General features: G+C 40.3%; 1 protein-coding gene across 1 annotated transcript in view; it reads right to left on the bottom strand.

Annotated features, from left to right (window-relative positions):
* Window positions 1–13,840, bottom strand: part of neil3 (nei-like DNA glycosylase 3) — a gene marked incomplete at its 5' end in the record, with an annotated part of 48,246 nt that extends 34,406 nt beyond the window's left edge. The window contains one exon of the mRNA XM_084331901.1: window positions 13,727–13,840. Within this exon, the coding sequence (XP_084188027.1) occupies window positions 13,727–13,840 (114 nt within the window). The remainder of the gene's footprint in view (window positions 1–13,726) is intronic.
* Between the last annotated feature and the right edge of the window lie 270 nt (window positions 13,841–14,110).

Raw genomic sequence — 14,110 nt, 5'->3', positions numbered from 1 at the left:
CATCTGAAAAAATATTTTTGCGGATTCACCTGCTAGCGTTTCCGTCTAAACAGGGCCTGAGTAATCCCATGCAGGAAAAGACGCGATAATAGCCCTTTAGTGAAATCCAGTTATGAAGTTGTAATTTTTTGCCTGATTATTGAATCTTCCTGAAATCAACGCTAGATTATCGTTATTATCCTTCCTCATGCACCCATGAAATGGGGCTTGGACCGGCGGAGAAAAGAATATCAGATCAATGCAAGATTGGATATATAGTGTTCTTACCTTGTCTCTGATGTAATGCAAAAAGATTAATCCAATTCCTGATCGCCATTCCAAATATTGATCGTGTTTATTGATCGAACGTTATATGTCCAAAAGGCATAATCCACGCTGCTCTGAGTCTCCCCAAACTCTGTGTTATAACATTAGTCATGCCGGAGTAGGGAAACCTGGACCGGACTTCATAGATCACTGCACAGCCCAAGGGGGAGGGATTTCAATTATGTGCAATACCGGCTGGAAGGCGTAGGCGGCGGTATTAGCCCTTTGCGAGCTCAGACCCATTCCCAACGATAACATCAGGCTGGATGGATGAAAAATGAATGGATATAGCTAATAAAAGAAATAACGATTAAAACCCGAGATTTCTCGTGATTGGCGCTCAACGCATGGCAAGTTAACCCGACTTATTCCGTGATTGGCGCTGAATGAGTTAATAATCGATATCGATCGATAATTAAAAAAATATGAAAAGATTTTTTTTTTCTGCAAGAGGGCAGCTTTAAAACCAGAGACAGTGAACATACTTGTCTTTCTTGCTGCAACTTAAAGTAATGGCTTTGCTTGTCCAAATGACAATACTGACCAAATTGAGATTTCTTTTTCTCTTGTCCATTTATTTTGTTTGCTTTCTAATAAAAAATACAGTTTGAGGCGGCCGGGTAGCGCAGCGGACTAAGCATCTGTCTACCACCACAGAGACAGTGGGATCGAATCCAGCTGTGGTGCTTCCGGGTTGGCCGACCGTCCATACTAACACAATTGGCAGTGTTAGCGGGTGGGAAACCCGGCGAGGGTGGGTCCTGGTCGTGGTAAACAGCGACTCCTACAGTTCGGTCGGGGCGCCTGCACAGCAATGGAAGGATCTAGGAGAGGTAGTGTGACCTTCCACACGTTACACTCTCCCAGTGAGAGTCCGCGCTGCCAGGTGAAAAGAAGCGGTGGGCTGGGTACACATGTGTCGGAGGAAGCATGTGATAGTCTCCGCCCTCCCGGACCGACGGTAGGGGATAGAGTGCGCAACGACCAGGAAGGGGATTGGGAATTGGCATAACGACTAACATTGGGATGGGAGAAAAATCGGAACAAGGAGGAAAAAGATAATAAAAGAAATATACTGTTTGAAACCGTCTGTACACACTAGTAGGCTATGTGTGCTAGCAGAGCTAGTCTCCAGTCGCGAGTCACAGTGCACAGTGGTTTGTCCATCAAAAAAGCGCCAAAAGATAGAAAATAAACTAGCAGAGCCAGAACACAGCCAGCAGAGAAGCCCGTTTACTTTTTTGCTTTCAAACCAGCTGCAGCCTGAGAACTCGAGTGTGAGGGGCTGTAACACTAAAGATGGCGGCAACGACAAAGAATTGCTGCAAAATAAACATACATCTGTTGTTTAAAAAAAGAAAAAGAAAACAAAAATTATTATTATATATATTTTTTTATACTTATAACAATATAGATAATTATCGATATCGAGTGATATGATAAAATCATCATATCGTTATCGTGATATCATTTTTGGCCATATCGCCCAGCCATAGGAACACAGGGCCTAACAAAATTAATAGTTGGTTTCAGGTTGCCGACCGACCCTGCCGATTTAGGTGCGACCCAATATATTTTATGAGTTTTTAGAAAAAATTATATAATTTTTTTTTTTTTTATTTTTTTTTTAATAAAGTTTCATAGAAATCTTAGTCAAACATTTAGTATTATGGATATTAAACATGCTGGCAGAGTACATGCATCCATGTTGTTGTGAACATTTTAATTAAATAAAGAAATTCCCTATCCATAGTCGCCGTGGGAAAGAATAAAATAAAAAAATAAAATAAAATAAATTCCCTACCTACCCATGGCCAAACTGACAACCAACCTGAAACCAACTATTAATTTTGTTAGGCCCAGTCCTGCGACTTCACGTGAGTACTGTAGTATCGCACAGTAACATTACAGCAAATACAATAATTTGATAAGATTACGCAAGGAAGCGCATATCTGTGAAGTAAACAACATTTTGGAAGATCCATTTTGATACGTTTTTGGTTTGGATAAAAGTCTCCTCCATGTCTCAGAAGGTTTTCCATATACATAGGTCGTGTCTCGAGGGCCACCGTGACCTCAAAGTCAGATTCCCTCACAGAGATATTAAGCCCTAGCCATACAGAACATTTGCCTGGAAGTACATACCCAAGTAAATGGAAGATTGCTCCACTTCTACAATCCCCAGTGTCAGGAATATTGTGTCCATTACTGTGCTTGAGTAAATTGTAATGATCCAAAGGAGAATATAAATGTTCTTTGACAGTGAATAACACCATGCTAACATTGACCAGACGTGAATAATTGAAAACTGAGCTCATTCAGCACCTTCCTGAGATCAAGTGTACAAAGATTATAAGCAAATGAATAAAGGGCAGATGATTTACAGTTTTTTTTTGTAGAGATACAGTACTGGATTTTGCCATCTGGACGCATGCAATTTTAAATATTGAATATAGAATATCAGGCCTATAAATGACCAATTATTATTATATTATTAGTATTATGGCCAAGTCATACATCTATGGATCCGGCAAAATCTTCTCTTTCCAATGGCAGAGTTCAATCTGGATTTAGTACCACCATGCGCCCCTGACAGTGCAGCAACCAGGGTTAGTTTAGCTTAGGGGCCTTTCTCACTCACCTAATGGGATCGAATCACTGCTCCCGGGAACGGGGGGGGGGGGGGGTGTTCTCACTCAGACGGACGCAGCCCTTTTGGGATCGAACCGGCGCTGATTCGCTTTACCCCCCGCTGAACCTGGGACAGTTGGATTAGGTGGTTTCGGATTCGGGCCAGTGGGAGCGGGGGGCGTGACACACACAACGTCGTTACTGTCATGCTCAGTGCTCACAGCTCAGTGGATGAAAACATAAAGCCACGTTACAAAGCACAGCACTTCTGGCTCGCATTAGGCCTGGCCATTTTTGTTTGCCATGCTATTTCTATACATTGGTTTCTTGTTCGAATGCATTTATTTCTATTAGACCAGTGGTGCCCAACCAGTCGGCCGTGGTCGACCAGTAGATCAATGACATGTAATATAATTGCCACGAGCGATGGGATGTTAGCTGTTGGACAGGCTAAGCTAACTAGCGTTAGCCATTAGCTTAGCGTTAGCCATTGCTGTATACTATACTTTCTTGTTCGAATGCATTTATTTCTATTAGACCAGTGGTGCCCAACCAGTCGGCCGTGGTCGACCAGTAGATCAATGACATTCAATATAATCGATGCAGCAATGTTACTGGTAAAAGGCTACCGGTAAGCTAACTAGCGTTAGCCGTTAGCTTAGCGTTATCGTTAACCCTGCAAAACGCTCAAAAGCGGACTCTACAACACCATCCATTTGTGATAAAATGGGGTGGGTTATATTGACAAGGCTTGACAACAGAGGTTCAAATATAACTTCATATTTATTGGTTATTTGTTCATTTTATATCAGCATCCAGTCTCCGCCGTCGTGTTAAGACACTTCCTGTTTACATTTTCGAACGTGACATCATCGCCTACGGCAAGCGTAAACGCTCAAAAGGCAAACCGTAAACAGAACCCGGAGCAAACCAAGACTGCAGTGTGTACACAAACTAGAGGGGGGAGAGGGAGGGGGGAAGTTCGCATTAGATCTCGGAACGGGCTAGAACGGAATGGAATGGAAATGAATATAATGAGTGAGAAAGGCCCCTTAGTTAGCGTTAGCAGCTAATGTTAGTTAAGGTTTTTACCGCGACGTGGGCGTACAGAAATGGCGAGGATGAAGGATGTTAAGACGCATTGGACTCGTTGCTCGCCGAGTTTTCATTGCACATAGAAACAGCGCAACCCGTGAGAAGAGTTGTCACAGGGCTGTAATGTAGGGCTGAAGAGCTGTCATAGCTTCTAAAATTTAAGGTGGGGGTATCGGGCTCAGCCCCTCCCTTACAGCTGCCTGGAGTTGTGGTGAAACACGGAAGTTATCAAATGCGAGCGAAACATCCACTGTTAGTATAGACCACGAATAGTGGTTTAAGAGAAGTTATTTAAATTTTTAACGTGATTCATTGTGCCCAAACAGCAGACTTAAGCAATGCTGGAGAATATTATGTGATATAGCTCGTCTTGTCCACTTACCAGAAGCCTAATATCCATTTCCTAGACAAACTAACTGACACAGCTGCACTCACCACCTCGCCTGGACAAACTAAAAAAGTCCCACTCGGTTTTGGGTTTAAATGCAGGGGCCAGGGGGCATGAATTATTAATGTTTACTGAACTTAATATTCTTTATTCTTAGTGCTGTCTGCCAGTAAATGTAAATACTATAGCCAAAGCCAGGCCAATTATACAAACAAAAGCACTCCATACACACCTCAGGAGTGATGTATTAGGCTACAGCAAAGGGTTCCACAGTACCAACGTAAACCCAGGAGTGATGCATTAGACTACAGCAAAGGGTTCCACAGTACCAACGTAAACCCAGGAGTGATGTATTAGTCTACAGCAAAGGGTTCAATACCAACGTAAACCCAGGAGTGATGTATTAGGCTAGAGCAGAGGTAGGCAACCCTAGGCACGCGTGCCTGCATAGGCACGCGGGGCATTAGGCACAGGGGGCAGCATAATTTTTTTTTTAATATATATATTATAATTTTTTTTTTTTTTGCTTTGAAATATTATAGTGCAATATTTTGCACTGTTGTCGCATTTATCTTGTTGAAATCCTCCCACAGGTTCTTTTTACTACCACATATTTAATTGAGACCCTTTATTTGTTTATTATTTCAATTTAGCTGGAAATACATTGCTACATCATTCAGTAACATTTGCAGAGCCTTATAACAAAAACATTATTACGGTCACCATTGTGACCAGTGGGATTAATCAACAAATTGTATTATTTATTTTTCTATTTCATTGAACATTGCACATGTTAAAAGCCATTTTTTTACTCAAAATGTGAGTATTACCAAGTCAACTTGTGTTCTTAAAACAATGACAATAAACATAGTTTTATTAGGTTGAAATAATGTGGTTGTGTACTTATTTTTCTGTTAACTTATTATGGATTGAAAACTGAAAACCTTAATGCACAGTAACTGAACTCAATATTTTTAAGTTCTGGTAACTTATTATTATACATTTGTTTACAGTGTAGTCTTGCGATCAATCAAAACTTATTTACACGATATACCTCACATTCACCCTCCATTAGGCATGTAGGTGGAGATATGACAGCACACGTATGTGATGTGTCCAAAAATGAATGGGCAAATGTGAGTGAAATGGTCGCACTGTATGCAGCTGTTTGTCTGCATTGCATCCCCCCCCCCCCCCCCCAACTCAGATTTAGGGTTGATACAACCATCATAATAATATTGTTAATAATAACAATAACAATAATGATGTAATAATGTAAAAATTATCATTAAAAAGACCCGATTATGAGAAAAAAAATTACGATGCATGGAATATTGTTGAGGCACACTAGTTACTTACAACTATATTTCAAACAGGCACTCCATGTCAAAAAGGTTGCTGACCCCTGGGTTAGAGCAAAGGGTTCAATACCAATGTAAACCCAACAGTGCCCCGAACCACAGTGGTCGAGCCCAAGGGTTCGGATATTTTAACATGAAGCATTCCATCCCTGCATCGTATATAAGCTAGATAGACATTTCCGCTGCTCATTCCCCAACCTACAATACCGGTATGGACTGTACGTACTGTACTCTTCTGATGCCGGCAGACACATCGAAATCTCCCGACAGTGGCAGCACACAAAACGTATTTTTCACACAGAAATACTATGAAGTACACCTCTGCTGCTACAATGCCATCCTCGGGGAAACACTGTTATTATTTATTTCTTATTTTGCTATACATTTTTATTATTAAAATGTTTTACCCCCACACAAACACAAGCAATACAAAATACAAGGTTATACACAATATACATTTTCCTCCGCACTCCCCTCCCTACAGGACCCATCTACTCACCCCTTCAAAATCACAACAATCAGTCCATCCAAACTTTTTTTTACCTGCACGGCACTGAGTCTTTCGCAAGTTTCTTCACGTCATTATCCATCTATGCTTATCCAGTGCTCAATAGCTTACGCAACACTGACATTTTGTGCAAAAGGGCAATGTGTAATCTACAATTAACGTCCAATCTATTCCAGCACTTTACAATTTCAATTAGCACTCTGGCACACACACTAGTCACTTTAACACTTGGCCCCTAAAGCACCTTAAACTTATAGTCTTCCTATTTGTCTTGCCACATCACCCCCATATTGTGTTGTCACTGGCTGTTTCATCTATTGTTTTTTTTTTCTTTTTTTTTTACAACGTAAACGTAGAACATGGAGACACTTGAGAATGTTATGTTGAGATCACAGCAGAAAAAGGTCTCCATTTAGCTTTCCATGTCATGTAATATACCCGTCACACTGCCCCCACTCTTGAAGCGCTTCATTGCATCTGGCAGATGCATGGCATACATTTCTGAGCAACATGCACAAAGTACGCTCCAAAGGAACGCAGGATACCCAGCTCTGCCCTCTTGCGCATGCAATCAAGATCAAGTATTTAAAAGCAAGTATAAAAGACCCTTATAAAACCACTGTAAACCATGGCCTTGCGTGGCTTATTGCTTTTATAAAAAGGTTACTACATATACCTGCCATTTACTCTCATTATCTATGTTGAAATATAAAATATTTTATTTATACTTTGCTCACTGCTGACTTTGATGTAGACAGTCCCTCTATGCTACCTTAGCAACAGCTTGACAACCAGGCAGTCCCTCTACGCTACCTTAGCAACCACCCGTCACTTGACAATGACCCAGAAAGCTAACTTTATGTCAAAAACTTTGCTGTCAATAAAAAAGCCTGGCTTGCTAGCTACACATCTCATTGCCCCCAAATCAATAACTCAATCAATAACTTTTTTAACATCAAATATGGTAGCTATATCACTGCAGTCATAGTGTCAAGCACATTCATTGTTGCAAGTTGAATTGCAAGGACGGGATGTGCCATGATGATAAATTAAGGGATTATCCAAATCCAGGAAAGAATTGCCTCGCCACATAACGTTACCAATCTGCTTTGCTAGCTCCATCTTGGAAAAAGAATAATGGGAGTCAAGCAAAACTTTATTTTTATTATAATCTTGTTTTAATTATCATTATTATTATTTGTATATATATACTTGACAATGACATCACTGTATCTATATAATATTAGCCCGCATAATATCACAATATATTTCCCCACCTCTAGTGTGTAATCGCAGAATAACTATATGTGCATAATACAGCAAAACAATTAATGGTGTTTGATGCAAGGGCACTGATGCCAGAGCGCACTCGGTTCATACTGTTCATATTCACTGTTTTCAAACCTTATGCAATGCTAGCAAGTAGCAACCGCAATGCCTGCAGGCTAGCACAACATTAGCTTTCTGATACTATGCCAGGATAATAGGATATTATGTAGAAAGTCCACACAATATAGTCAGCACCATAGAGTAAAACAGTAGATGTGACATGTCATAAATCATGGGATAATGTCAGCCATCTTACCTGGGTCTTAACCTTTTTGCCTGGGTATTGTTTACAATAGCCACCTATGGGGCAGCAACTATGGTTGTCGGCTGTGCAGTGCCTAGTTGCTGTACTAAAAGGACCAAAGTTCTAACACCACGTCGTGCCTGTGTTATGTATTAAATGGCTGCATTTATATAGCGCTTTTATCCAAAGTGCTTTACAATTTGTTCCTCACATTTTACCCATTCACTCACACATTCACACATCGACGGCGGAGGCAACCATGCAAGGTGCCAACCTGACATCGGGAGCGGTTAAGTGTCTTGCTCAAGGACACTTCGACACGCTGCCTGGGAGGAGCAGGACTCGAACCGGGAACCTCCGAAGTAACGTTGGCCTACTGTAAACAGCGTGAAGTAACGTTGGCCTACTGTAAACAGCGTGAAGTAACGTTAGTCTACTGTAAACAACGTGAAGTAACGTTAGTCTACTGTAAACATTGTGAAGTAACGTTAGCCTACTGTAAACAGCGTGAAGTAACTTTAGCCTTCTGTAACCAGCGTGAAGTAATGCTAGCTACTGTAAACAGTGTGAAGTAACGTTAGCCTACTGTAAACAGTGTGAAGTAATGTTATTCTACTGTAAACATCAAAGTAACGTTAGCCTACTGTAAACAGTGTGAAGTAACGTTAGCCTACTGTAAACAGTGTGAAGTAATGTTATTCTACTGTAAACATCAAAGTAACGTTAGCCTAATGTAAACAGTGTGAAGTAACGTTAGCCTACTGTAAACAGCGTGAGGTAATGTGTGTAACGATATGCATCGAGATCCTATTCCTAATGTGACGATTCAACTGCATCGATTTGAAAATGTTAGAATGGATTAGAATCTAAATGAAAAAATATTTATAAAAATGTGTTGGTGTATTGTTTTTATTGACCTATAGTCCATTCATGCTGAGTGAATCAGTTCCCCCAGCCACATTTGTGTATTCAACATGTTTTGGGGAATTAACTGATAGAAAACTAATCGAATTGAATCATGGTCAAATGAAGAGATTTCATGATGCATTGAATCGTTGCCTGGAGAATCGTAATCGAAACTTGTGATGTCGAATCGTTACACCCCTAAACGTTAGCCTACTGTAAACAGTGTGAACTAAGTAACGTTAGCCTACTGTAAACAGTGTGAAGTAACGTTAGCCTACTGTAAACATCATGAAGTAACGTTAGCCTACTGTAAACATCATGAAGTAACGTTAGCCTACTGTAAACAGCGTGAAGTAACGTTAGCAAAACACTGCCCAAAAAAGACCCTGGGAATAACGTTATGAAACGGAAAGAGGCAGATTTAGCTGTTTTGTGGGCCATTTTGGACAAATTAACATAAATACATACTTTTTATTTCCATTCTCTGAGTAGTAGTGGTGTAACGGTACACAAAAACCACGGTTCGGTACGTACCTCGGTTTTGAAGTCACGGTTCGGTAGGGGTTTTCGGTACAGTGGGGGAAAGTTTGGCTTTCCATTTTCATCCATCAGGGGTGATGTAGTAGTGTGCAGTAACTATTATACTACTAGTTTTTATTCTAATGTTATTTATCTTGATTTTATTCTGTTTTTATTGCTAACCCTTTTTTTACACAGGATTTTAGCCTGTACCTTCTGGCAGGGGGACTGCCAATGGAAATTAGCCTTTTGGCTAAAATTGGGTGCATTTACATTTGTAAAATGTTTTATTAATGTACACTGTCCCCCTTGAACAAATAAAGTAAACCATAAACCATAAACTAATTGTTCTTGTAGGGCTATCAACGAATATTCTATATTGAAATTAATATAGATATATATAGAAATTAATAATAAAAAAAAAGAATTATAATAATTATATTAGATTGTGAAAAAAAACAGCCCCCGGTAGGCGGTCGTTAGTGGTTAACATACTGTTGTATTCGTTCGGTACACAGCCCTTCGGTACGGTATGGTACACACTGAAACGGTTCGGTACGGATACGTGTACCTTTACACCCCTACTGAGTAGTGTTGATGATCAATAAGGATGATTGACAATGAGCATCACTGAAAGCCCCACAGCTAGCGGGCATTTGTGCTGTGTGGTGAAATGAGTTTGGTCAATTATAAGTCCCATCGTTGTGGGCATATAGTGTTTACTTGGCTCCATTATCTGTGCACTTTAGAAGTTTTGGAAGCGAGAGTGTCTGCATCATCATTTTCACAATCTCCGTCTCTGCCTGGAGTCTGTACTGTACTGTGGACATGAGTTTCAGTCAGTTTTACAAGTGTTGCTACTAATGATGAGTAAATTACAGTCATCATGCAGGCACTGTATTTCTGTAGTTAGCCAACATTAGCAAGCATTATTTGTTGCTAAGTTGTACAAATGTTGTCTGGTAAAATAGATTTGTATTGTCGTGTTGAAAGAGAGAGAGAGATAATTAGAATGTGAAATGGGCAGAATGTGCACACAGCAGACCACTTAGTTGGAACCACATTAATTAAGTAAAAATAAATTTAAATAAAAAAAATAACTAACCGGTTTTCATCCGGTTAATGACAGCGGATAGCCGGCTATCAAAATAACCGTTAGTAGAAATACTTAATGAATTGAAGTTAATGGAGATTTGGTTTAACAACAGCAAAACAATATCAAAACATCCATTTACAAACTACTATTTCTACTGTTGTGGAAAATGTGTATATGGAGTGAACTAGTTTAATATAGGTCAACTAGTAGCAGTACTGAAAGACACTAGGGCGACGGTCCGGCTGATGTTCTTAAAACAAATTGGATAGGGACAGATAGACATTTCAGTACATCACATCTTGTTCTTTTAATCTTGTAACATCTTGTTCTCTCTTTCACACATACACATATACACACACACATCTCACTCACTCACATACACACACACTCATTTTCTCTTTCATTAATCTTGACTCCAGACTCCAGCTTTATCTCTCTTCGATGTTAAATCTATGTGTCATCTTAATGTTTTTATCTCTCTTCGATGTTAAATCTATGTGTCATCTTAATGTCTTTATCTCTCTTCGATGTTAAATCTATGTGTCATCTTAATGTACGTCATGTCATATCTGATATAATATGTCACGTCATCATATCTGTCATGTGGGGGCAGGGCTGGGAAGGTATTTATCTGGGGGGCACGGGGGTTGAGAGGTTAGAGTGTTTTTGTTCAGCTGTGGTGACCGTCTGCTAGATCCATAGCTCTGCTGTTAAACTTTCTTTCATTAAATAAATTGCCTGTTGAAATTGGAAATATCGTCTCCTGCTGTGTTAACAACCATCAGCCACAACACTACGTTCACCGTTGAGACATTGTGTGTGTGTGTTTGTTTGTTTGTTTGTTGAGAATGAGAAATAATATGTTGCCTTATGGACAATTTACGACACTAATAAATATATTAGTTTGTTTTTCTGGTTGCAATTGGTTCCAATTACAGCGAGTTTAGAACTAGACACAGGTACGATGGCTGCCATATGGTCCCATTCCAGAATTGATGACACATGCATCTATTGTTTTATATAGGTCAGCGCATTGATTTACAGTTGTCACAGGTGTGTGTGTGTGTTTATGGACTATTTTACAACGGCTTAGAACGTGGCTCAGCCAATCATAATCAAGGACCGGAACTATCAGATTTATGTTGCAGCTGCAATGATGCGTCATGGTCAGTTTCAAGTTAACCCTTTCACTGCTGCACTACCAGAACGGTTAACCCTTTACGACCGTCGGTTGTGTGATAGTAAAGGGTTAACCTTCTGTTGTGTGGCAGACTGTGAAAGGTTTAAACCCAGTAAAATAATAACAAAACGACAGAGGGACATGGAACAGCAACCTACATCCGTCTAGAGACCATATAGATAAAAGTGTAAAAGGGATTCCCTGGGGGGCATAATTCACAATTGGGATTTTGGGATACATTTATGTGAAATAAATAATGTGTGGAGAGTATGCAGAGTTGTAACGAATCATGTGGTGTTTGTGGTTTCTGGACATGGAGATATCCACCCACACACCAAACTGATTACGTTGGGTGAAAAGATCCCAACCCCAACGGGTATGAATGTGCAATGTTTTTTTCTGTCGATTAGCCGTTGGTGATGTATGTATGTTGTATTTAAGATTAGAAACCAAAATTTTTTAAAATAAGTGTGGATGGGATGGGTCTCCAAATTGTCTGCCCAGGGGACCGAGTAAGCTTGTAGTGCACTTAGAAGTTAAAAAAGCAGATACAACGGAAGTAGGCTACCAGTACTAGTACTGTACATTACAATGAGATTGATTGATTGAAAACTTTATTAACAGATTGCAGAATGGGTACAGTTACATACAGCTCAATACACACAATTGTTAAGGGGATGCAGACCATTCCTCTATTCTTGTACCGGATCTCCTCTCTGGTAAACAAGAATACCCTGAAGACTCTGGCAGGAGCACTCATTCAAGGGTACTACGACTATGCGTGCACCTCATGGTACCAAAGCACCTCAAAGGCGCTTAAAACAAAATTACAAACATCACAAAACAAACTGGTCAGACTACTACTTGACCTGAACCCCAGAACCCACCTCACCCCTGCCCACTTTGACAACCTAGGATGGCTTAGAGTAGACGACAGAGTACAGCAACTTGCAATGGGCCTGGTCTACAAGATACACTATACGACCGGGGTACCCATGTACATGTCAAAATACTTCCCAAAGGTCAGTGAATACCACAACCACTACACCAGAGGAAGCTCAACAAATCATGTAAAACCCAGATTCGGCTCAAACAAGGGACTAAACACGTTTCGCAATTATGCCACAACAATGTGGAACGCCCTACCCAAAGCTGTAAAGGAATGTGAATCACTACCCACATTCAAACCCGCTCTTAAAGAGCACCTACGGGAGGCTGCAATTAGAAACTGGCCACCGTAAATGCCCAAAACCCCCACCACCTCCTAATAGACAGTCTCCTCTACACCGCATATATTCCCTCCCCGCCGTATGTATATTTCTCTCCCACCCACCCACTCCTAATGTACAGTCCCCTCCCCATCATATGTATATACTCTGTCAGGATCTAGGGGTAACAGTACTGTATATTTGAATACCGTTTATGTCACAAATGTATCAGTACTAGTAAATACCTATATGTCCCTATGCCATAAATGTCATGTATGTTGTGTATGTCATAAATGTCTATATGAATTGAAAATGGGGGACCCTGATGGAAACAAGACAAACGCCTTTCTCAGGTCTGCATCCCCTTAACAATTGTATGTATTGAGCCGTACTGTATTGTACCCATTCTGCAATCTGTTAAATAAAGTTTTCATTCATTCATTCATTCATTCATTCATTCAGAGAAAAACTTTCGTCTTGTTTACATCAGGGTCCCCCATTTTCAATTCATCATAACATACATGACATACAGATAGAAGACAGTAGGCCTACTAATACATCTATACATTTATGACATACCAGATTTGCAAATACAGTACAGACTGAAGGGTCCTGCTGGAACGATGATTTTCTTTGATTTATTATTTTATTTTATCTGCTAATAGTAATATTATCACCCACAGGCATATCAGAAAGGTTATGCATCCATGAATGAATGAATGAATGAAAACTTTATTTAACAGATTGCAGAATGGGTACAATACAGTACGGCTCAATACATACAATTGTTAAGGGGATGCAGACCTGAGAAAGACGTTTGTCTTGTTTCCATCAGGGTCCCCCATTTTCAATTCATATAGACATATATGACCCTGAGATATGATGATACGTGTATGTATTACGTTTGCCATTATGAAAGTTGGTCGAGTTACTCATTAGCAAGTTAGCAACTTACTGTGGCCGATGATGATGACGTCAAGCTGCCTCTGATCTCTCGCACTTTCTGTCCTCGCTTTACCTTTGCACGGATCTTCTCCCCGTTTAACGTGCACCCGGGGCCCTCAACCATTTTAGATATATATCAGCTCAAATGTTCAGATAATGTTTCAACAACGTTACATAAATGTCTCTAGTATGGAGATGTCAGTCATATGATGTCACGCTCATGGGGCTTTATCTCAAAGCCGTGCGTTTGAGGAAGTTACGAAACAGATCCCCGCCATGATTCAAAGTTGCGCAGCCGCGGTGCGGTATGAGCGAAATGTGTGTGTGCGTGTGTGCGTGTGTGCGCGCGCGCGCTTTCCATAGCATACCAATCAATCAATTTTGTTAAAATTGA

This window comes from Notolepis coatsorum (assembly GCF_963971535.1).
Source record: "Notolepis coatsorum genome assembly, chromosome: 16".
Taxonomy (NCBI): Eukaryota; Metazoa; Chordata; class Actinopteri; order Aulopiformes; family Paralepididae; genus Notolepis; species Notolepis coatsorum.
Note: the sequence above shows the minus strand (reverse complement) of the source record. Positions and strands in the feature narration are given on the sequence as shown.